The sequence below is a fragment of the Anabrus simplex genome, chromosome 1, assembly GCF_040414725.1.
Source record: "Anabrus simplex isolate iqAnaSimp1 chromosome 1, ASM4041472v1, whole genome shotgun sequence".
In the NCBI taxonomy this organism is placed as follows: Eukaryota; Metazoa; Arthropoda; class Insecta; order Orthoptera; family Tettigoniidae; genus Anabrus; species Anabrus simplex.
The window spans coordinates 1521050076-1521073025 of record NC_090265.1 but is presented as its reverse complement, the minus strand read 5'-3'; the positions used below and the strand labels follow the sequence as shown (position 1 = coordinate 1521073025).

Below are 22950 nucleotides of genomic sequence, written 5' to 3'. Positions count from 1 at the left end.
TCCATTGTTATGTAATAAACGCACCTTTTCGAATGCAATGCACTACGACCTATATTCGCTTTCCGTCTCGGCATGATTTTATATAGATAACGACAAATCACTGGATAACTATTGTGCCATTTCACCGTTCTATATTTGCATCAGCAGGAACAAAAATGGCGTTCAAACCATTAAAAGGTCAATGTGAAAGCAACTAACATCGGTACGAGCCGAAATGATAATCCTTTCAACCGGTAGTCACCGAAAGAACCATTCTGTGAGAATCCCTTTGTACGTCAGTTCCATTGTTATGTAATAAATCCACCTTTTCGAATGCAATGCACTACGACCTATATTCGCTGTGAGAAAAGAATGACAGAAGCGGATTATTTAAACTAATTATTAAAAAAAAGAGACTTCCATTTGAACTTTCGACACAATTCAGCACTACGGCAAGTAAGACGGAGTCGAGCAAAGAAATAAGCCAGCTTATCTAATTTTAAGATCAACTATTGACGGAGAGTAAAATCCGCGGCAGCCCGCTCAACGTCAACTGCATAGATTGAAATAACTGCGCGAAATTTAAAGACCAGCAAAAAGGAATCATCAAGTCTGGTACAACTAATACGTCACGGCTGGACTTGGAAGTTTTATATTTGTCTGATACTGCACAACGTAGAGAGCAGAGTCCAACCAGCTGTCAAGTGCATTTCTAGGAAGCACGGAAAAATCGCATTCACTCGGCAAGGGAGAGAGTTTACAAATAGTAGCACAGTTAGAACTGTTATAGCGAAACTAGACGGCCCAAAGCACATTTATTCTGATATCATAGGCAGTACGAAACGAAGATAAATTGCAACATGACAACATTAACTAATACATTGTATTATTCTGTTCCTAACGTACCAGAGACCACTATGATGTTCTAAAAGACCGAGGCAGAGACTACTCCGACTATGGTGGCGCTTTACGAGATTGATGACCCAGGAGGATTGGAAATCAGCTGAGAAGACGAGATGGACCCGATTACCTAAAGCAGAACCATGGAGCGAGGCCTACCATTCCCGATGACCAACTGCGAGATGGCAAACAGGGCCCAATAAGCAAAGTCCCCTATGAGTCGTTTTTCGTAAGTAGAAACCTTTATTTTTTTGGCTATGTGTGATATGATTTGTGACATTGTGCATGCGTATATAATATTGAAGTGTAATTACATGGATGTAGGTATTCATCTGAAGTTACTGTTAATCCCATATATAGGCGTAAAATACCAGTGAAAGCCGTTCGCAAATTTATCAATGTGGTGTGAGAGAATAATAGATATTTTAATCATTATCAGTGAAGTGTTAGAGTATAACATGAATGTCAATATACATGTGTGATAGCTTTATCGGAATAGCAAGCTTGGGGATCGTATTTAGGGAATGTTTACGACGAAGTATAGTAGTAGAGCTTAGTATTGTGATACACTTTCTTTGATACTATGACGGTAAGGATAATGTTTTTTATATGTGTAGGTTATGGCACATATGCAGCGTATTTAATGAGATGGGTGCTTGAGATGCAGTGATATGGATATTACGTGATATTTGAAGTGATAAATAGTGAATGAAGTAATAATATAAGCGGATGTTAAGTTGTGATGGTGATATTTATTTTTATTTGAAAGGTTGGTCATAGTAGTCTTCTGAGAGATGATAGTACGTGCAAATTACGCATGCTAAGGTATATATTGAAACGTACTGCTTTCAATTGCTGTTTGTATTCCCAGATACACAAAGTAGGTTAGGATACGATCTCAATGCCATCAACACCGAGTTGTTTGAGTATGTAGGATCATCAGATGAGCCAAGAAGCTAATAACGTTAATATTTAGGCCTTCACTGAGTTAGTTATGACCATTTTCAAGTACTCTCACACATGGTAACCTAATTCCTGATTTTATGGGAACAGTTTGACACATCACTGGTGACTTAGTCATTCGTATATGGATTTTTAGATGAAGGTAGAGTCTTCTAATATGCCATTTTTTCCACTTATGGTATAATTTGTTAGAAAGTTAATTAAATACACTTGGCAATGCTACATTCAGCCAGATACGCACTTAAATTGAATTTTAACCATGGATTAAGATAATAATTAAGTGAATTAACCACATAAGCCATATGATAGAATTAATTTGAAATCAATTACGACTTAGAGTGGACCTGAATTTGCTTATATGGAGATCAGATCTTATGAAACATGAAACATCCAAGCGAACTTTCAAACATACGAGTTAACTGAAGTCCTCAGAAAACAGACATTGCTTTCCCATACGATTTTCTACTATGTATGGACACAGATGTTAAGTTTAGCAAAGTGACATTCGTTTCACCAGTCATATGTGAGTTAAAGGTTAAATAATAGAATTTTAACTAACTTTGAAGAGCAATTCAGCTTAGTGAGAAGAGATTCCAGATCTTAATGAAATATTTATTTGGCTATTTTCACTGCGTTCTACATTCTATTTTAAAACTATAATCTGAAATGATGTATATAGTAGGGAGTATAATTTTCTTTTCATTTTTAACCAATTGGATGCATCTAATTTTTTCAACTCTACTTAATATGTTTCATTTGATTTATATAATTTAATTTTTCAATTGATTCTGCGAACATTACTTAACTATGACTTAGTATTTCAACAGGCCAGGGTTAATGAATCGATGATTAAGGTCTAGATTTCAACTACTTGTTACGGGTTTTTCCAAATCTATTTTTCTTTATTTCAACGTAATTGCAACTGATGGAGATGTTTATAGCATTATGAAACTGTCCACGTTGTACGAGGCATTTTTAAACGATATCTTAGATGACATTTACTTGATATTTAGACTGAATAGTCAATAAAAGCTGAGTAGTGAAATTATATAATTCTTTTAATGCCTACTTAGTATAAGAACTAGATGTAAGACTGTAATTACTCATTTTCTGATTGCGATTTTGTTAGCAACGCGTACGAATCACTTGAAACATCGTAGTAAGCTGAAATTTACGATTAATTATGGCGACATGCGAGTATGGTATCCGACTGATAGCGTGTTGGAGACGTCCTTCTGCGTAGGTTGAGATTTACCATAGACCATCGGCGTACTTTCTCAAGCGGAACCCACAACCCAGCAACATTAATCAGATAGAATCATTTATCAAGAGCTAGTCTGGATCTCATGTATCCTCACCTGGACGCGGGAACGGTGCACTATTAATTATTGTATCGTAGCATGTTCTACGAATGCTGGCCGAAGTCGTTGATAACTCGCGCGCCGGCTCACAATCTAATCGGTCGCTCTGAAGCGACGGAGATTGCGCGAAAGAACAGAAACGATGATATCTTCGAAAGTATTGATGGAAATAACACTCTGTAAATTACAGTTTAATCTGCATTAGCTACTTGACGGGAAGAACAGTTTATTTAAAAAAAAATAACTAATTAACGTAAAACGTTGTTTTTAAAATTGAAGGTTTTTTACTGCAAACTGTAACATAGAAACGGTTATAGAGAGTTATGTGTTAAAGATACCGTCGATGTATTTTATTCTGGACCTTCTTGTAGAATTTTTTATGCTGAACAATTCTTACCATAATAGAATAGCAGCCCAATTGTCAATATAAATGCCTTTGATTGATTTTAATAATCTACCATTAATCCCATAGTCCCCAGTACGGCGAACATCTTTTACCTCGGTAGTCTGTCATATGCCTTCTCTACATCTAAGAAACATAAACATAACTGTCTATTCCTCTCGTAGTGTTTTTCAGTTACCTGGCGCATACTGAAAATTTGATCCTGAAAGCCCTTCTGTGGTCTGAAACCACACTGGTTTTCATCCAACTTACTCTGAACCACCGATCGCATCCTCCCTTCCAAAATCCCAGTGATGACCTTGCCTGGTGTACTGATTAACGAGATCCCTCGATGGTTGTTGCAATCCTTGCTGTTCCTTGCTTTTAGATAGGCGCAATTAGTCCAATTTGAAGGTACCTTACTAACACTACATACTACTCTATGAATCAATTCCATGTCTGCCTACCCACTACATTTCACTATTTGGGGTCTAAATTCATCTACAAGTATTTATGACAGTGGATTTTAGTTCCGTTTCCACTTCATCAAGCGTAATTTCACCAACATCACTGTCCTCCTCCCAATGAGCTCTGTTGTTTACGACGCCACCAGGAAGATTTCCTTTTACGTTGAGAAGATTTTCAAAATATTGCTTCCACCTGTCCAGTGTTTCCCTGGGATCTATTATGAGTTCACCTAATTTACCCCAAACACTATTTATTTCCTATTCCCTTCCCTTTCTAAGATCCTTTATTACTGTCCAGAAAGGTTTCGCTGCTGTTTGACCAAGCCTTTCCAGGTTATTACCAAAATCTTCCCACGACTTCTTCTTGGATTCAATAAATGTTTGTTTCGCTCTGTTTCCTTCACCTACGTACAACTCCCTGTCTGCAGCAGTCCTTGTTTGGAGCTATTTCTGATACACCTACCTTTTACGTTTACAAGATGATCTCAATGATTGCACCAAGGTGTCGCTTTTTCCCATCTGTACATACAGTTGTTCCTAAGTATTCTCCTCCTGTTTCTACTGCAGCATACCTGTGTGCCACCCATTCTCTTTCTATATCCTTAATCTGATTACTGTCCATTGTTTGGAACTTTTGACTAATCATATTCATGTACAGTACTTCTGTCTAATTTACTCATCCTGGAGTTTTTATACCCTTATCTGTCTGCAGATAGATTTCACTCTCTCTATCCTAGACCTACAGAGTTCACTACAGATCAGATTGTGGTCCGTGTCATCGAAAAATCCCCGAAAATCTAGTACATTCCTAACCGATTTCCTGAATTGAAATTCGATTAAGTCTGTTATGTATCTGGTGCCCCTTCCCTCCCATGTCCAGCAAACGCTTCCCATTCTTAATAGCTTCCATATTTTCTCCACATTTACCAATCACCCTTTCGTGTCCTTGAGTTAATATTTCCAATTCTCACATTGAAATCGCCAACTAGCATTGTCCTATCTTTGCTGTTGACCCTGACTAAAATGTCACTCAACGCTTCATAAATCTTGTAAACTTCATCCTCCTCTGCACGCTCACATAATTAATACACTGAGACAATTCTTATCCTAATTCCTCCAAATGCAAACTCTACCCACATCATTCGCTAATTTACGTGCCTAACAGATACTATGTTGCGTGCAGTAGTATTCCTGATGAACAGTCCTAACCTACATTCTGCCCTTCCCTTTTTAATACCCGCCAAGCACACTTTATAATCTATCTCTCCCTCGTTATCTCCCCTTACTCGAATAGCATTAATTCCTAACACATTCAGATGCCACATCATTGCTGACTCAGCCAGTTCTAGTTTCTTTCTTCCTTAAGCCCGATCAATATCGGTAGATTCCCATCGAATTCCATTTCGTTCGCCAAGTTGTTCCTAAGGAGTCCCTCGCCTGTCTAATGGGAGTGAACTGTATAATCCCGGTCGCCTGAGCACAAGGAGGACCAAGACTCAGAATGTGTCCGAGATGCCCACTCCCATTCCATAGCAACTGTTATCCTGACTCTCAGGACCACTTACTAGCCACTCAGCCATTGCCCATGGCTCACGAACTAAGACGTGACTACAGTAGCGCCCACTATGAGCCTCGTTATTATTATTATTATTATTATTATTATTATTATTATTATTATTATTATTATTATTATTATTGTGATATTCACGAGAAAATGTGTATACACATCGACAGCTAGAACATATACAATACTGGTACCAACAGGTGTGTGTGACATAAAATTCTACCTGACTGAGCATATGTCATGGGATAGCGGAGCACTGATGCGCAGGTGTGTTGTCTGTGCACCACACGCCCCCTGTGCCAGCGTCAGTTGTATAGGATACCTTGTGAATAGTGGCTGTGCATGTGACAGGTGTAACATGGAAAGTCGTCGTGAGCTGACACCGTTTGAATGGGGTATGGTGGTCGGTGCCCGACGGATGGGAAGTGCCATTTCGGAAGAGGTGCAGGAATTCGGCTTCACACGATCAACCGCGTCCAGGGTGTATCGTGAATGGTTGAATGCGGGTGTCACCGTCCACAACAGACGAACGATCGGTCGTCCAGCCACCCTCGATGACCATGACTGGCGACATCTGAGACGGATTGTCAGTAGTGACAGACGGGCAACCGTGCAACTAATCACGGCTCAAATCAACACAGGCCGTGCTAGACACGTCTCCCAGTGGACAATCCGTAGGAACATGGGTTCTATGGGGTATGGGAGCCGGCGCCGCACACGGGTGCGACTGTTAACCCAACGTCATCGGGCACAACGACGCGCATTTGTCGCCAGTCACCAGGGATGGACACTGGAATAATGGCGTAACGTGATAGGGTCGGACGAATCACGATTCTAACTGCACCATGCCGATGGGAGGCACCGTGTATGGCGCAGACCACATGAAGCGATGCATCCCGCCTGCCTCGAAGGTGTGGTCCAGGGCGCTGGTGTCTCTCTTATGGTCTGGGGTGCATTTTTCTGGTATGGAATGGGTCCCCTAGTTGTTCTGGAAGAGACTTTGAATAGTACGCGGTATGTTGAGCTGCTCGGAGACCATCTCCACCCAGTTTTGGCCTTCCAGCGCTCAGACGGTTCTGCGGTGTTCCAAGATGATAACGCGCCGCCACATCGCTCCCACGTAGCCCGGGAATGGTTCCAGGAACATGCAGCGGAGGTACAACGACTGCCATGGCCACCCAGGAGCCGCGATATGAACCCTATCGAGCATATCTGGGATGTCCTGGAACGCAGACTACGTGCCATGGATCCTGCACCCATGAACAGACCAGCATTGGCGGCCGCTCTGCAAACGATTTGGTGTCAGCTGCGTCCAGAGGACTACCAGGGACTTGTCGACTCACTTCCACGGCGTCTCACTGCAGTTTGCAGGGCCAGAGGAGGCCCCACACGCTGTTAGGTGACCATCCCATGACATTTGCTAAGTCAGTGTACAATACTGGTACCAATAGGTGTGTGACATAAAATTCTACATGAACGTTATCGGCTCATTCGGGATATAATGCTGATTTTCCTGCTAATGAAATTCCAGAATTTTGTTAATTGTAGGGCAGCCTAGTTGTAGGTGGAATGTACTCGCTCGGTGTTCGTTGCACAGTGTAGCTCTGTCCTTGAAAATAGCCTGCTGGGAGTTATATTAATTTTTGAATAGTATACTGCTGAGCGCGTTTTGCGAAATTGAAGCTCAATTATTAAAATACAAACTTCCACGTGCGACGTGTCATGTAATATTTTGCGTCAAACTATAGTGAGTCAGATCAAATAATGCTGCAAAATATTTGTTACTAGCATTTGTACGCGTTCTTTGCACGGGAATTTGCAGTGGGTTACATGTTTCCTTCAGGAATTTATGTGAAGTAACATGGCTCTATTCATAGGTTTAATGCGACATGTTAAAATTATATTTTCCTACGAAAGCGCGTTGCAGTAACGAGTAATATGATGAAGCTGAAGAAAGTCGACGGAGTATGAGGATGATTTCCAAATTTATTGTGCGGTACAGTTCCTGGTCCGAAGTTGAGCCATGAAGATGGTTTTCCGTGGTTTCCCATTTTCACACCAGGTAAATGCCGGGGCTGTACCTTATTAAGGCCACGGCCGCTTCCTTCCAATTCCTAGGACTTTCCTCTCCCGTCGTCGCCAAAAGAGCTAGCTGTGTCGGTCGACGTAAAGCAAAAAAAAAAAAAAAAAAAAAAGTTAAGCCAAATCCTCCGTGGTTCTCATGTTGCATATTATATCTCTGACCACTGGCGTTTTCCGTGGTTTACCATTTTCACTCCAGGCAAATGCTGGGGCTGTACCTTAATTAAGGCCACGGCCGCTTCCTTCCCACTCCTAGCCCTTCCGTGTCCCATCGTCGCCATAAGACCTATCTGTTTCGGTGCGACGTAAAGCAACTAGCAAAAAAAAAAGTTGATGTCGTTACCGACTTTGAAGTGACATGCTCGACATGTCCCACGGGACTTGGACTAGAAAACCAACTTTTCGTAATCATCTGCGTTATTATCCGCCGTGCGATAAATACGCACATGGCATAAAGGAACGGGAATAACATATTCTTAACGTTTTTACATACAGTCTTTTGATAGACCTAATGTTAGCGAAAATGTTTAGGAATCAACTTCCTATAAATACCAACTCCACGTGATTACCATAACATCATATGCACCTGGTAACGTGAGTGAGTGGAGTCCAAATACATAGTTTGTTTAAAATAAGTCCGGCAGTTTTCCACTTTTAGGAATATACAAACAGACAGAGAGAAAGACTGACTGACACCAAAGAGAAAAGTTCTACCTCATGTTAACTCGGCGTTCAGTTACATTAGGCGAGGTTAATTTTGAAGCCGAACGAAATATTATGCATCCTCTGATTTTCTCCTGTTATGGATCCTTCAAATAACTGTACGTCTGCGAGGGTGTCCGTCACTGGCAGCAGAGAATGAAGCCCTTAAGAAATAGATTTTTCCCCGTCATTTGAAGAGTAAGCGAAATTATGTACATAAAGAAAATGATTCAAAATGACGGGGCGTTTCACGTACAGTCTACAGATTTAACATATTATCAATCGTTTAAGAGAAAATTATAAAATACTCTTCTAGTCTTCTAATAAACCCCCAGTGTTTTCAGTGATATTAAATTATATGCATATCTAAACCTGCTCCTGGGTGAGTAGACTCTAAATATGAAGATTGGTTAAGATATGATCAATAGTGTAAGATAAAATTGAAAAAATCTGGTGTTCCTGTAAAACCCAGTTTATTCAGTGATTTTTAAATGATAAGTATATGGAAAGCTGATCCTGGATGAGTAGCCTCTAAATCTGCACTTTGTTCGAAATCTATTCAGACGTTTACCCGTGATGGTGGAACAAACAAACAAACTAATAAACAAACACGGAAGCTAAAAACTACTGATACGGTCTTGGGTTGACCTAAAACAGATAATTATATCAAAATATGGCGAAATAAATTACATTACAGAGAGTGGACCCCCTACAACTTTATTTATAAGATACAGTGATTAAGCGGTTTATGTTGCTATAGTCTAACAAGATTACTCCCTGGTGAGTTGGCCGTGCGGTTAGGGGCACACAGCTGTGAGCTTGCAATTCAGAGATAGTGGATTTGAACTCCACTGTCGGCAGTCCGGAAGATAGTTTTCCTAGGTTTCCCATTTTCACACCATTTTCGTTTATAGGAAGAGGTATTAGAGTGGAATAATTCACCAAGGGAGACGTCCGGTATATTTTCAACTTCTTTGAAATTAAGAAAAGATTAGGTAAACATTTGATAACAAATCTATTACCTCTGCGACAACCCTAAATGTAGATTACCGAGCTGGATAGCTGCAGTCTCTTAATTGCGGCCAGTGTCCAGTATTCGGGAGATAGGGGAATCGAACCCCACTGTCGGCAGCCCTGAATATCGTTTTCCGTGGTTTGACATTTTCACACCAGGCAAATGCTGGGGCTGTACCTTAATTAAAGCCACGGCCGCTTCCTTCTCACTCCTAGTTCCTTCCTGTCCTGTTGTCACCATAAGACCTATCTGTGTCGGTGCGACGTAAAGCAAGTAGCAAAAAAAAAAAATATATATATATATATATATATAAAAAAGTACATTTTTGATGATTAGATCCTGGAAGTTAGGCAAATGCCTTTTTCTATCTGGGTGGATGTACTGAAGTGTCACATTTCCGTACAATTAGGAACGGTACGACGAGTTATTGTTTTGCCTTTTTTGCCTATTTTAGCTTCCGTAGCTTATTTGATAGATTAATGCCGTTTTTATCTTTATTTAAGTCGTTGTGTATATTTTCTGCTGTTATTTACGTATTGAAATTAATCAATGGAAAGAAGAAAGTAACATCAATGTACTGTATTTATAATAAAGAAACAGATGATTTTTAACCTAATAGATAACAAATAACATTTACAAAAACGATATTTTTATGTTACACAAATCTGTACCGGAAACTCTACAAGCCAAATGGTCGAGAGGGTTGCCAGGTCCCGTCCCTGCTACGTAAAATTAAGTGCTGGTGGTGATTGTTGTTTTAATAGGAAGAATAACTTGGTAACCATAATCTACTAACACTAATGGAAGAGGTCCGATACTTCGAAAAGTGAAGGCATCTGAAAAAAAAAGGGAAAGACCCCGAAGAGCGTGTAAATGAAAGGCTCCCTACGCCTCGCAAATCTAACACCGTCGTGGTCGGCAAAGAACAAGAGTTGACCAAGGGAGGTCAGACAGGAAATGTAAGAGCGAGGAACCCGACACAAGTAAGTGGAAGCAACGCCAGACTCAGCTAGGGGAACGTGGTCGCCAACCCACATTACTAAGTTGAGAGGCCCTGGTTCCCCTTTTAGTCGCCTCCTCTTACGACAGACAGCGGACACCGTTGACGTTGCTCTCCACCCGCAGGGGGATGTAGGATTCAGTACTAAAATGTGATACAGATGTGTGTTACGTGGCTTACATTAAAACATCTTTAATATTTTAGTGCCCATTCTGGTCATTATAAATGCCTATTTAGGAAAAATAAATGCTAAACTTCCGAGCCCCAGTGATGATTAATGATTTACCTTAATTAAGGCCACAGCCACAGTCACTTCCTTTCCTATCCCATCGTCCCCATAAGACCTAGCAGTGTCGTTGCGACGGAAAGTAAAAAAAAATTAAAAAACTAGATTACTCGCTTAAAAAGGGATACTATAAGGAACAAACTGGTTATGACTCTCGTTCAAGACGGCTTTCAGTATTAACTACAGCACTGACCATACGAGAAATATAAACATCGTGCGTTCCGATGAACGAAAACTGTCCGCGAAATGGTAGAATATTGTTGCCGGTTCATGACGTGATATCCTGATGGAAAAGTGTCACATTGTATCAAGGTTCGCCCTCATGGCTGATGACTTGTGAGAAGAAAGAAAATCACATCACGAACTGCCACGAATATTTAAATAACGTAAATGAATAAAAGATGTTCGTTAAACGAATTATAACGGCTGACAAACGAATTGAAACGGATGTTTGTTTATAGGAAAAGGAGTTAAAGATTGGAATGATTTACCGAGGGAGATGCCCGGTAAATTTCGAACTTCTTTGAAATCATTTAAGAAAAGATTAGGTAAATAATTGATAAGAAATTTACCAACTCGGTGACAGCCCTAAATGTAGATTAGTGATGATTAGGGGCGGATGTTGTTGACATGTCATATTGTTTCCCCTTTGAATCTGGACGTTGTTCATTAGTATAGAAATTCATTCTACGATATAACAAAAGATACTGCGCGTTTTTTGCAAGTTTTTGAATTTTTTGCCGATTTTGGCTGATCAGTCATTATTTCACCTTTTAAGAAAGTTTTAGGTTAATATGTAGCACTTTAAGGGGGCCTACACTTTTGAACAGAGACAAATAGGATGTGTTAAACTTTCTTTTTCCTTACCAATGGAAGTGAATACTAAAAGGAATCTTAATATGACAAACACATTATTCCTTAATAATATGCCTACATATTTAGAAATCACATAAACCAATGCTGTTATACATAATCAGTTATTCAAACCGACGGTGTATCATGGTCACTATTTTGCCCTTCCCCGAATAATTTCCAAACACATGAATATTTTTCTATGATTCACTTGTTATTATGATTAGTAATGTTACAGCTACAACATGTACTAGAATCAGTGAAGTCCATCAAGTATCAATATATTTTCATGATGTTACTTTCAAGTTGTCAATTTTTTTTCATTAATTTTCATTAGAAAAGATATATTTTTAAACTTGACCAATGAAGCTAGCTCAGTAATTCTAGTATATCTTCTTCTCTATCAAATATAAATACATGCAAAATTTCATCTAAATTTTTTTTAATGAAAACTAAAGTCAGTCAGTCCGGCAATTCTATCCGGTCGACTTCCTCTAATTTTTTTAAACTGAAAAGTATTCATGCACAGATTTTTCATCAGTTACTATAAATCACTTAACTTCCGCCTTCCTCAAATTATTTGATTTTTCAATTTTTTGTCTCTTCGAAGCAATTATATATTTTGTTATAATTGAGATGCGGAGTTCGTTTTGGCCTAAGAACACTCAGTGGATCAAGCTATTTCATTTCAGATCTTAACTGTTCAAATTGGTTGATTCTGAGGAAAGTTATGAGTGCACATTCAATTTGACGTCTCATTTCTTCAACATTTTTTCTCATTGAAGCAATCATATATTTCGATCTAATTTGGTCTAAAAACACTCAGTAGATCAAGCGCTTTCTTTTGAGGTAATAACTACTTAAATTGGTAGATTCTGAGAAAAATTATGAGGACATTTGTCTCCATGACGAAGACCTTTGAAGGACTTTTTAACAGTTTGGTGCGTAGTGTTGTTCCAAGGAACGTTTAATTCAATTTCTTTGGTGATGTATTTTCAACTGTTTTGTTGACATAATATGACATTCTATTACCACAGCAGATCGTGTGCTTTATTCCACTAACTCGAAACTTTGCAATTACATCCATAAGGATAGTAACCAACAACACCATACTTTGTACATTGCGAGCGGAGCCAGCGGGAAACTGCTAGTAATATCTTAAAATTTTTCAGCGTTATCAGAGGAAAAGTTTTGAAAAAGAAAAGTTACGGGAAACAAGCAACAAACATACCCTTAAAGGGCTTGCTTGTCTGACAGAGCTTCACGTTTTTGGTCATAACTACGAAGGTATTGGAGATATTAACAAACATTTTGTTCTGTTATAAAGAGAAAAGTTCAATTTTAAATTTAAAACATAAATTGAAAAATCGCATTTTTGGTCGGTCAAAGGTGTTGGTCCCACTTTAAAGAATGTGTAAGTCTTTCTTAATGTATGAATGTATTATTTATCGCCAGACTGATAAAAATCCATAAATGGCATTGTAACAATCTATCACATTATACATTTTTCTTACATATGGATAAGGTTTGCTAAAGATCTTTAATGTCCAATTAAACTAACCAACAGTTACTGGTGTCTAAGAAAGGGTGAAGAGGGATTTAAAATATGCCCATGTTATATACACTTCCAAGCAAGTTACGAGAAGAATATTTCTGTAAACAAATTCTGTTCACTGAATGGAACGGGGATAATATACCGTATTTATTGTATTACCGTTATTACGCAGTGACAAGAATTCAGTTTCGTTTGTTTCTTGCTAGGTTGTTTTTTGCTTTTATAATTTTCTTTACGTTGCACCGACACAGATAGGTCTTATGGTGACGATAGGGTAGTAAAGGAAGAGGCTGTGGCCTTCATTAAGGTGCAACCTGATGTGAAAATGGAAAACCACGGAAAACCATCTTCAGTGCTGCCGGCTAGTCGTTTAACGTCGCACTAACATTTGGAACGTGGCCTTAATTAAGGCACAGCCCCATCATTTGCCTGGTGTGAAAATGGGAAACTATGGAGAACCATTTTAGGACTGCCAGAGGTGGGACTTGAACTCACCATCACCTGAATGCAAGCTCAGAGCTACCCGACCGTAACAGCACAGCCAGCTTGCTAGATCGTAATTCAGTTTGTACAAATTTTTAAGGTATTTTTTCATTATAGCATTTTTTCATTAATTTAAGGGCATTTTATTGATCAATTTCAGTGATCTTCTAGGCCATCAACATCCACCCCCTAGTGATGCTTAATGGTTGTTAAAGCGGACCTGCGGATTAAGTGCAGAAACCAAAGGATTCCTTTTTGGTCTAGTGGTGGGAAGGAGCAGACCGTGGCCTTAATGGGGGTACAGCCCCTGCATTTGCCTGGTGTGAGAATAGGATACCATGGAGAATCATCTTCAGGACTGCCGACAGTGGGATTCGAACTAAATCTCTTCCGAATGCAAGCTTATACCTACGTGACTCAAACCACTCACCCTCTTGCTCGCTAGAAACCAAAGTTTAGTCATCATAGCGACTGGAAAAATCTTCTGTTAGGCCAGTGAGAGCTTGTCAAGTCAGATCAATGAGTTATACATCACGCATGTTTGTAGAGATTAATTACTGATCAATGGTACCATCTGGATGTGTTATGACGTGTCAGAGAAGATGTGGAAAGGAGGATGTCTTAACAGTGGTTCTTGAAGTAGACTGTAGATTTCCAGCTTATTAGATTATGTTTAGTAGTAGTAGTTGTTGTTGTAGTAGCATTTTAAACCCCTGAATCGAAGTATGCTTTTCTGAGAACTATCACACTAAATTGATTGAATGTGAGGTATGAAGTGTGATACTTACTTATCGAAAGGCTTGTTGCCCCACATGTGTGCTGCACTGTTCACGAACCACGTGAAGTTGAGGTTGAGCATGTAGCGCAGCACACCAAGACTTAGCACTGACCAGGTCCAGCTCTCATTCCACACGTACACGGGGGTGCAGATGGGAATCAGGAAACAGAACACGATCTTCATAGGAATGAAAAACCTGAAAATAACATCATATTTTTACTTCATACGTAGGAGCAGAACAGGGCTCAACTAGAGCATTAACTCACAACATTCCAGCTACTGAAACAAACTACACGGTAGCTTGGTAACTCTTATATAAGTAAAGCAGGTTAGAGAAATCTTAAACACTGCAGCAATGCAAAATGAAACCGCTGAAGATCTCAGGCAATTTATTGGTACATTTTCAAATAACTTACAGACACTTTAAGCATTGGAGTTAGACACTCCTCTCGAAGAAGTAATATTATCACAAAATATTGTTGATGTTGATTATGAAACCAGGAGATGCTTGGAAGTAGAAGCAGACTCTATCAGAAGTTCATCTCTTAAACAATGAACACATAAACGCTGAACATCACTGCCAAATCCTAGAAAGCATGCAAACTTCTGTCAGCCATGTCAAGGTGCACGGTAGTACAGAAAGCTCGCATAACAAAAATCTGTCAACCTATACACGTGCTGCATGCATTAACAAATCAGTGCTCTTACAGTAAACAAGGTCATACATCAGGACTTTTCGCATGCTCTCAAGTTAACCGCGTCAAATCGCATCCATTATGCTCGTGACAACAAACTGTGTTTAAATTGTTTTAAAGCATCACATAAAACGTCAGAGAGTACATTCAGTCACTGTAGCAAATGCAACAAGACACACAGCACATTACTACATCATGAAAATCACAAGTCTAGTACTACCAACCAAACAACTTCTAACAACAAGGTGGTATTTGCCAGCGTTCACACAACTACTAAGAATGAACACCCAAGAACTCGGAACAAACCGTATGTATTATCAACAGTCGTTGTTAAAATCAAAGATCATAAGGTTTGAGGACTCTTGGACAGCGGGAGTTAAACTCATCTCATCACTAAAGATATTGCCGACAGACTAAATCTGAAATATAAAAAGGACACCATTACTATTGTAGGAATTAACAACGTATCATCAGTTATAAAAGATTGTGTGGATATTCACCTCCAGTCCACAGCATCAGATTTTAACACTAACATAAATTGTATAGTGGTTCCTGCCATCACAGGACAAATGTCTTCCACGGACTGACATTACGAATCATGGAAGCAATATTCTGACATCACACTAAGCAGATCCCAAATTCTACAGTCCTGGCAAGGTAGATTTAATCATTGACGCAGAGCTATTTTATACCATTCTGAAGTCAGATGGGAAAGTACGTCCAGGTGATTACCCTGTATTGCAAGACTCTCATCCGGGTTGGATAGTTTCTGGTAAATGCCCACAATCACACTACAGCCATCTCGCATGCAACACACTCACTTCTCTGCGCATCAGAAAGGAAGGTCAACTCGACACTCAACTTCGTACATTTGAAGAAATAGAAAACTTGCATATCAAACACAAATCTCAGGAAGAACGATAGTATTTACATCACTCCAAGAGCAACACCATACGCACTCCCGAAGGAAGATTCGTTGTCAAGTTACCTCGTAATGAAACTCATTCTCCCTTGGACAATACAAAGATTTCGTCAACTGGAAACAAAATTCAAGAAAAATTCAGTATTACATGAACAGTATGGAAACTTCATGTCCGAATACGAACGGTTATGTCACATGAGGGAGGTACATATAACAAAATGATTCTGAACATTATTACTTGTCACATCATGCAATATTTAAACAAAGCACAACTATGCCAATCTGTGCAGTTTTTGACGCATCATCTAGAAGAACTACTGGAATATCACTTAATGATACATTGTTAGTAGGGCCTACCATACAACAAGATCTTTATTCCAGTGTGTTGAGATTCAAGACTCATAACATTGCATTTACTGGAGACTTCACAGAAATGTACAGGCAAGTTCGTGTTCATGAAAATGACACACTGTTGCAAAGAATTCTTTGTAGAAAATCGCCACAAACAGCTACCAAGACGTACGAACTATTGACAGTCACATATGGCACAGCTCCACATTCAAGGGAATAGTGGCATCCATCAACAGTAGCTTCAGTTTTTGATCCATTGGAACTCATGAACCCATTAGTAATAATCTACAAAATGTTCTTCCAAGAAATTGCGGTTACACAAACTCATTAGATGAAGACTTAGTTGCAGAATGGAAAATACTTCAAAACCATTTGATACACACTGAGAACATTCAAGTCGACAGACATGTCTTAGGAACAGGTATATCTAGTAACATTCGAGTGCATGGTTTCTCAGACGCCTCTAAAACAGCATGCGCAACTTGCATCTACCTTCGATCTGTAAATCAACATGATGATAATGTGTGTCAAGTTGTTGTGCTCAAACTCCAGAATGGCTCCAATCAAAAGAGTTACACTCCCTCGTCTTGAATTGCTTGTAGCTGCATTGTTGGCTCTATTACTTCAAACATATGTTCCAATTTTTAAACTTGAAATTAATGGAACTCATTTGTGGATAGATTCTACAATACTTTTATCATGATTGGCTTCTCCTTCGTCGCGTTGGAAAACTTTTGTAACCAAAAAGGTGGCAGAAGTTCAGCAGTTAATTAATGTTGAAGATTGGCATCATGTTTCATCTCATAAAAACACTGCAGATTTAATTTCTCGAGGAGATGAACCTCAGAAGTTGCAACAGTCCACACTGTAGTAGTCAGGTCCATCATGGTTGTTAGCACCTCCGTAGTCCATAGTCATCGTTGAAAGTTGTCACACCATATTCGAACAACGAACAGTAGTAACAATACTCGTCACTAAAGGCCATGACATCATTGAAAGATTTTCTTCACTAACAAAACTACAAAGTGTTCTGAAGTATTGAAGCAGATTCATTCACAATTCCAAACAGCTGAACAATAAACGAACAGGACCATTGTCGGTTCAAGAACTTCGATCATCATTAATGTCATGCATTCGCATAGCTCAGACTTTCATAGACTTTCAGTGAAGAAATCAAGAACTTTCAGAAGCAAGGTACTGTATCAAGGTAGAGTCATTTGAAACATCTCTATCAATTTCTGCATGACAAAATACTTATAGTTGGCGGTAGATTAAAGAATACCTCGCTCCCATTCTCAGGAAAACACCAAATTTTATTACCATCAAAACATCACCTAACATCTCTTATTGTCCAACATTTATACTTACAATAGGACCATCCAGGACCATAATTGTTGTTAGCAGCACTTAGTCAAGATTATTGGATTCTGAATGGTAGAAATGTAGCCAGACATTAAGTGCACAAATGACTAACATGTTAATAAACTGAAAGGCATAACGAGTCATCAACTCATGGCCGACTATCCTAAGTATGGAATTCAACCAGCACGTCCATTCAGTCCATTCAGTGGCACTGATTAACAAGAGAAACTATGTCATTATCAAGACACACATTGCATTATTTGTTTGCTTCGCATCCAAAGCTGTACGTTGGGAAGCAGTTATGGGTGTTACCATGGATGCTTTCTTAGCCTCAGTACGCCGTTTCATCGCCAGATGAATTTATTGAAGCTGATAGAAAATTACAAAATCTTCATCAATTCATGGCATCACAGCAGCATGAAGAGGAAGTTGTAAACAACATGGCAAACAAGGGTATCAACTGGCACTACATTCCACCTCGTTCACCACATTTTGGAGGATTATGGGAAGCTGGCATCAAGTCAGTCAAATATCACTTGCATCTAGCTGTCGGAAATTCATCTTTAACATCTGAAGAACTGAGTAATGTGCTAACACAGTTGAGGCATGTTTAAATTCTCGTCCACTTACAGTCCAATCCTCAGATCCCACTGACCCTCAAGCCCTCATTTCCTAATCGGAAACAGCTTAAATTCCATTCCTGAATCTCATCTGACTCTTGTTGCTAGGAACAAATTTTCAGTGTGGAAAAGGTTGCAGCAAATGGTTTAATACTTTTGGACTAGATGGTATCAGGATTACCTAACGAAATTAAAAACAAGCCAATATCCAAGCTGGAGCAGTGGTAATCATCAAGGAGGACAATTTACCCCACCTTCAGTGGAGACTAAATGTAGTCGAAGAACTCCACCCAGGTTCTAATGAACTTATACCAGCAGTCACCATTAGTTCTACCTACGGAAACTTCAATACACCAACAGTGAAACTGTGTCTCCTTTCCACTGAGTAACGTTTCTAATGAAAATGTGATTTCTTTACAGTGACATTTACTTCAAGAATGACTCTCTTGGGTTACATTTTGTATAAAGCTGCACTTGTATTTATTTTTGTACAGGAATTGAACACTTAATTTCATTATTTGGTCAGTGTTTCAGGAAGGTGAACAATTCGGAACATTTTACTGTAATTGTGCAGGTGTGAACAATAATGAACGCATCAATCTGTACACCAGTGTACAATTACGAGTTTTTCCTTTTATATATGTTAATTAATTAGTAATTTAAGTTCAGCGTAACATTTTTATCTACCCGCGTTCAGATGAAACCTTTCATGTTCTCATGTTAGTATTATTTCCATTATAATCGTATTTTACCTTGACTGCATTCAATCAACAGAGGGGAAAATGTTTCGTCCTCGAATAGAAATTGCATGCATAGTTAGTACCATTAATTACGTTTGTGCTAGCAAAATGATCACTAGATGGCAGCAGCACGCAGAGTGCGCTCTTGTTAGCAGCTCGCCTAAGCGAGACGAGAGTGCAACGGATTTCTGTATCTTTAAAACAGAAAGACAACATGTCATCTTTACCACAACGTTCAGTGCTACATGGCCAACTAGTTCAATCATTAGCCATCCAGGCAATTCATTTTATTTTGAAGTGTAAATAGTTCTTATGCAAAATGTTTATTATTAATCATTAAAATAAAAGCTTCATTTACGTGTAATATTGGGCTAATAACTCAACGTATGGCATAACCAATACGGTGTATAACCAAACTACAGTCCGCTACCAGAGCAAATCATCGCGGTTCAATATTACAATTAACATGTGTGCTACAGTATTAAAATTCGATTCATCCATCAACAGACAGATTATCGCCTTTACTCTCAACTATGTACTGAATAAACTCATCCGCGAATGGCGCAGAGAAATGTGCAAGAAAGAGTTCGAGACTTGACTTAGAGTAGGATACAAGAGAACTGGCCTGGTAACAGACTGCCTTGCTTTTGCAGATGATCTTGATCCTCTAGATACCGCTGCAAAACAAATCAACCAACTTAAAACCCAAGCAGTGATGGTTGGCCTCCAGACCTCGTTGGAAAACACGTAGTTTATGACCAACTAGCAAATGTACCCGTGCTTCGCTACGGTATTCTGCATTGTATACGAATATTGAAGTAAATACTGTACATGCAGTAAATAAGATTGCTTTAAAATAGCATGTCTCCGAGAAACAGCATGGAGAGGTCCCCATACGTTGTTTCCAATGTAAAGTGCTTGTTACGGATTTGTGATGATAACGGCAGGCTCACTTGCCTATTGCCATTCACAATCGAGTTGGGAAGTTTACATTATAATTGCAGGCCCCGTTGCCTACTGCGCGGTCACAATCGATTTGGGGAGTTTCCGTTACAATGGCAGCCCCCTTTGCTACTTCCAGACATATTACAAATTGAGGAGTTTTTATTATAATGGCAGGAAACTTCCCTACAACCAGTCAAAATTGAGTTGTGCAGTTATCATTATAATGAGAGGCCACTTTTCCAACTGCCAGCCAGCTTACTGCCAGTCACACCAAGTTGGTGAGTTTCCATGAAAATAGCAGGCCAGTATGCCTAATGCCAGTCACATTTTAGATGGGTACATCTGTTTATAACTGCGGGAACGCTTGCCTACAGCCAAACCAGTCGGGTAAGGGGAGTTTTGAACAAAACTACATGCTCCCTTGCCTTCTGCAAGTCAAATCGAGAAGTGAATTATTCATTACAATGGTAGGCCTGCCTTATTAATGCCAGTTACACAGGAATTGGAAAAGGACCCCATTCCTACTGCCAGTCAAAGTCGATGTGGAGAGTACTGATTACAATAGCAGGCACACCCCTTCTCGATCGCTACAAGACGACATCAGTGAATATTTATAGATCGACATACGAAAGTATATGTATGCTTAAAATATTGCAGACCTTAATTTACAGATTGACTGCTGCAAAACGGACGTCATATCGACAAAGGATTGTACCATAAGACGTCAAATTTAGCGGCCTAAATGGCTGGTCGTATGATATCTGATCTATTCATGGGTCCGATTGAGTTAGAAACGTTGAATAGGGTAAAATTTATGTAAGATTATCTCACATTGCATTACTTTTCAGATAATTAGGTGACAGCTACATACATAGCATTTGGCTGACATATGGGTACTGGGTGGGCCAATTTTCGTGTAGGGTTTGATGATTCTATCATTCTTATAAGTGATTGAAAGTATGAATTACGCATGTGAAAAGTCCAAATTTACTTAACGTCGAGAAATAGACAAAAATCAAACGTAAAAGGGATACAGATACAATAAAAAGTCATAAGACCAACGTTATAGATCACTCCAAATTGAATAGAGATTGTGCATTCCCTTACGTGATAAGACTTCGCGAAGATCTTCGCCATCATTAAAATTGCCTCCATATTTAAGGGAGAGAGATACGACAAAATGTCATAGGACCTAAGTTGTAGATCACACCGAATTGAAGGGAGACTGTGCCAGCCGTTTTGTGATTCGACTTACCGTTTAGCCAACAAATAGCTCAAAAGGAATGTCTGCACAGTCATTAAATATGCCTCCATATTTCGATATCTTTGGGGGTCAAAAGTGAAAAATTTGAATATTTTGGGATTTTTCCGTCGGTTTGGGATTAAAAGCTATAATATCACCAAATTTCAATTTTCTACCTCGTCTGGCAGGTTGTGCCGCCATCTTGATTTGGGGGGACGGGGTATAAAAAATAGGAAATTCCCGAAAATTTTTAAGCACCCGTAACCTATAGTTTGTCGTTTTGGATAAATTATACGACTGCGTTCTTATGCTGAATTCAAAATTTGAGGCCACCCAGCGTGCCCCCTTGAGGGAATTTTGAGAATTTTCGATTTTTCTAGGGATCCTGGGTTCATCAGCTTCTCCCGTACCAAGTTTCAAATGCCTGAGATTTGTGGAAGTGCCTCATTAATTCACGTCTTTTTTCATTTTTAAATATTTATATATACATCGCTCCAAACCGACTTGCTTGTATATATATATAGATGACGAATAAGCATGAGCACGTTGAAAAGTGCAGACTTCCACTTCGAGATTCATAACTCCTAAACGGTGCATGATATTAACAAACGGTTTGCGCCATCAGACGCCTCATTTATCGCTCTACATGTTTGTTTCTAAACTATTTCCTCGTATCGCCAATATATAGTGGGTACATTGAGTTCAAAATTTTAATAGGGTGAAATTTGGGTACATTTGTAACGTTTTACATTACTTTTTGCCTACTTATGTATAAGCTAGAATCATGAAATTTGGTCCACGTATGGCCCTTGATCGTGCCAAAGTGTGAACCCAACTTGATGATCCTATCATTCATATAAGTCTGTCAAACAATGAAATAAACTTGTAAAAATCACCAAATTTACCAACAATCCAGAAATATGGCCAAATCTAACGTATAAGGGACAGAGATAGGACAAAATGTCATAGGACCAAAGTTGTAGATCACACCGAATTGAAGAGAAACGGTGCCAGCCGTTTTGTGATACGACTTACCGTTTAGCCAACAAATAGCTCAAAAGGAATGTCTGCACAGTCATTAAATATGCCTCCATATTTCGATATCTTTGGGGGTCAAAAGTGAAAAATTTGAATATTTTGGGATTTTTCCGTCGGTTTGGGATCAAAAGCTATAATATCACCAAATTTCAATTTTCTACCTCGTCTGGCAGGTTGTGCCGCCATCTTGATTTGGGGGGACGGGAGATAAAAAATAGGAAACTCCCGAAAATTTTTAAGTACCCGTAACCTATAGGTTGTCGTTTTGGATAAATTATACGACTGCGTTTTTATGCTGAATTCAAAATTTGAGGCCCCCAGCGTGCCCCCTTGAGGGAATTTTGAGATTTTTCGATTTTTCTAGGGATCCCGGGGTCATCAGCTTCTCCCGTATCAAGTTTCAAATGTCTGAGATTTGTGGGAGTGCCTCATTAATTCATGTCTTTTTTCATTTTTAAATATGTATATATACATCGCTCCAAACGACTTGCTTTTATATATATAGATATCAAGTCGGCTCTTCGACAGTTCATTGTAGAACACGGAAAAATCAAACGAGCAGAAAATTTTAAGTACTTACGCGAGTAGATATTACCTAATAACTCCGAGAAAGTACCATTCGCATTTTGGATCAGCAAGATAGAAGTTGAATACCAGCTAACTAG

At 39.1% G+C, this 22950-nt stretch overlaps 1 protein-coding gene across 1 annotated transcript in view; it reads right to left on the bottom strand.

Annotated features, from left to right (window-relative positions):
* The window catches only part of LOC136880012 (acyl-CoA Delta-9 desaturase), a 178509-nt gene that overhangs the window by 9993 nt on the left and 145566 nt on the right, over nt 1–22950 (bottom strand). The window contains exon 5 of the mRNA XM_067153274.2: nt 14380–14565. Coding sequence (XP_067009375.1) covers nt 14380–14565 — 186 coding nt within the window. The remainder of the gene's footprint in view (nt 1–14379; nt 14566–22950) is intronic.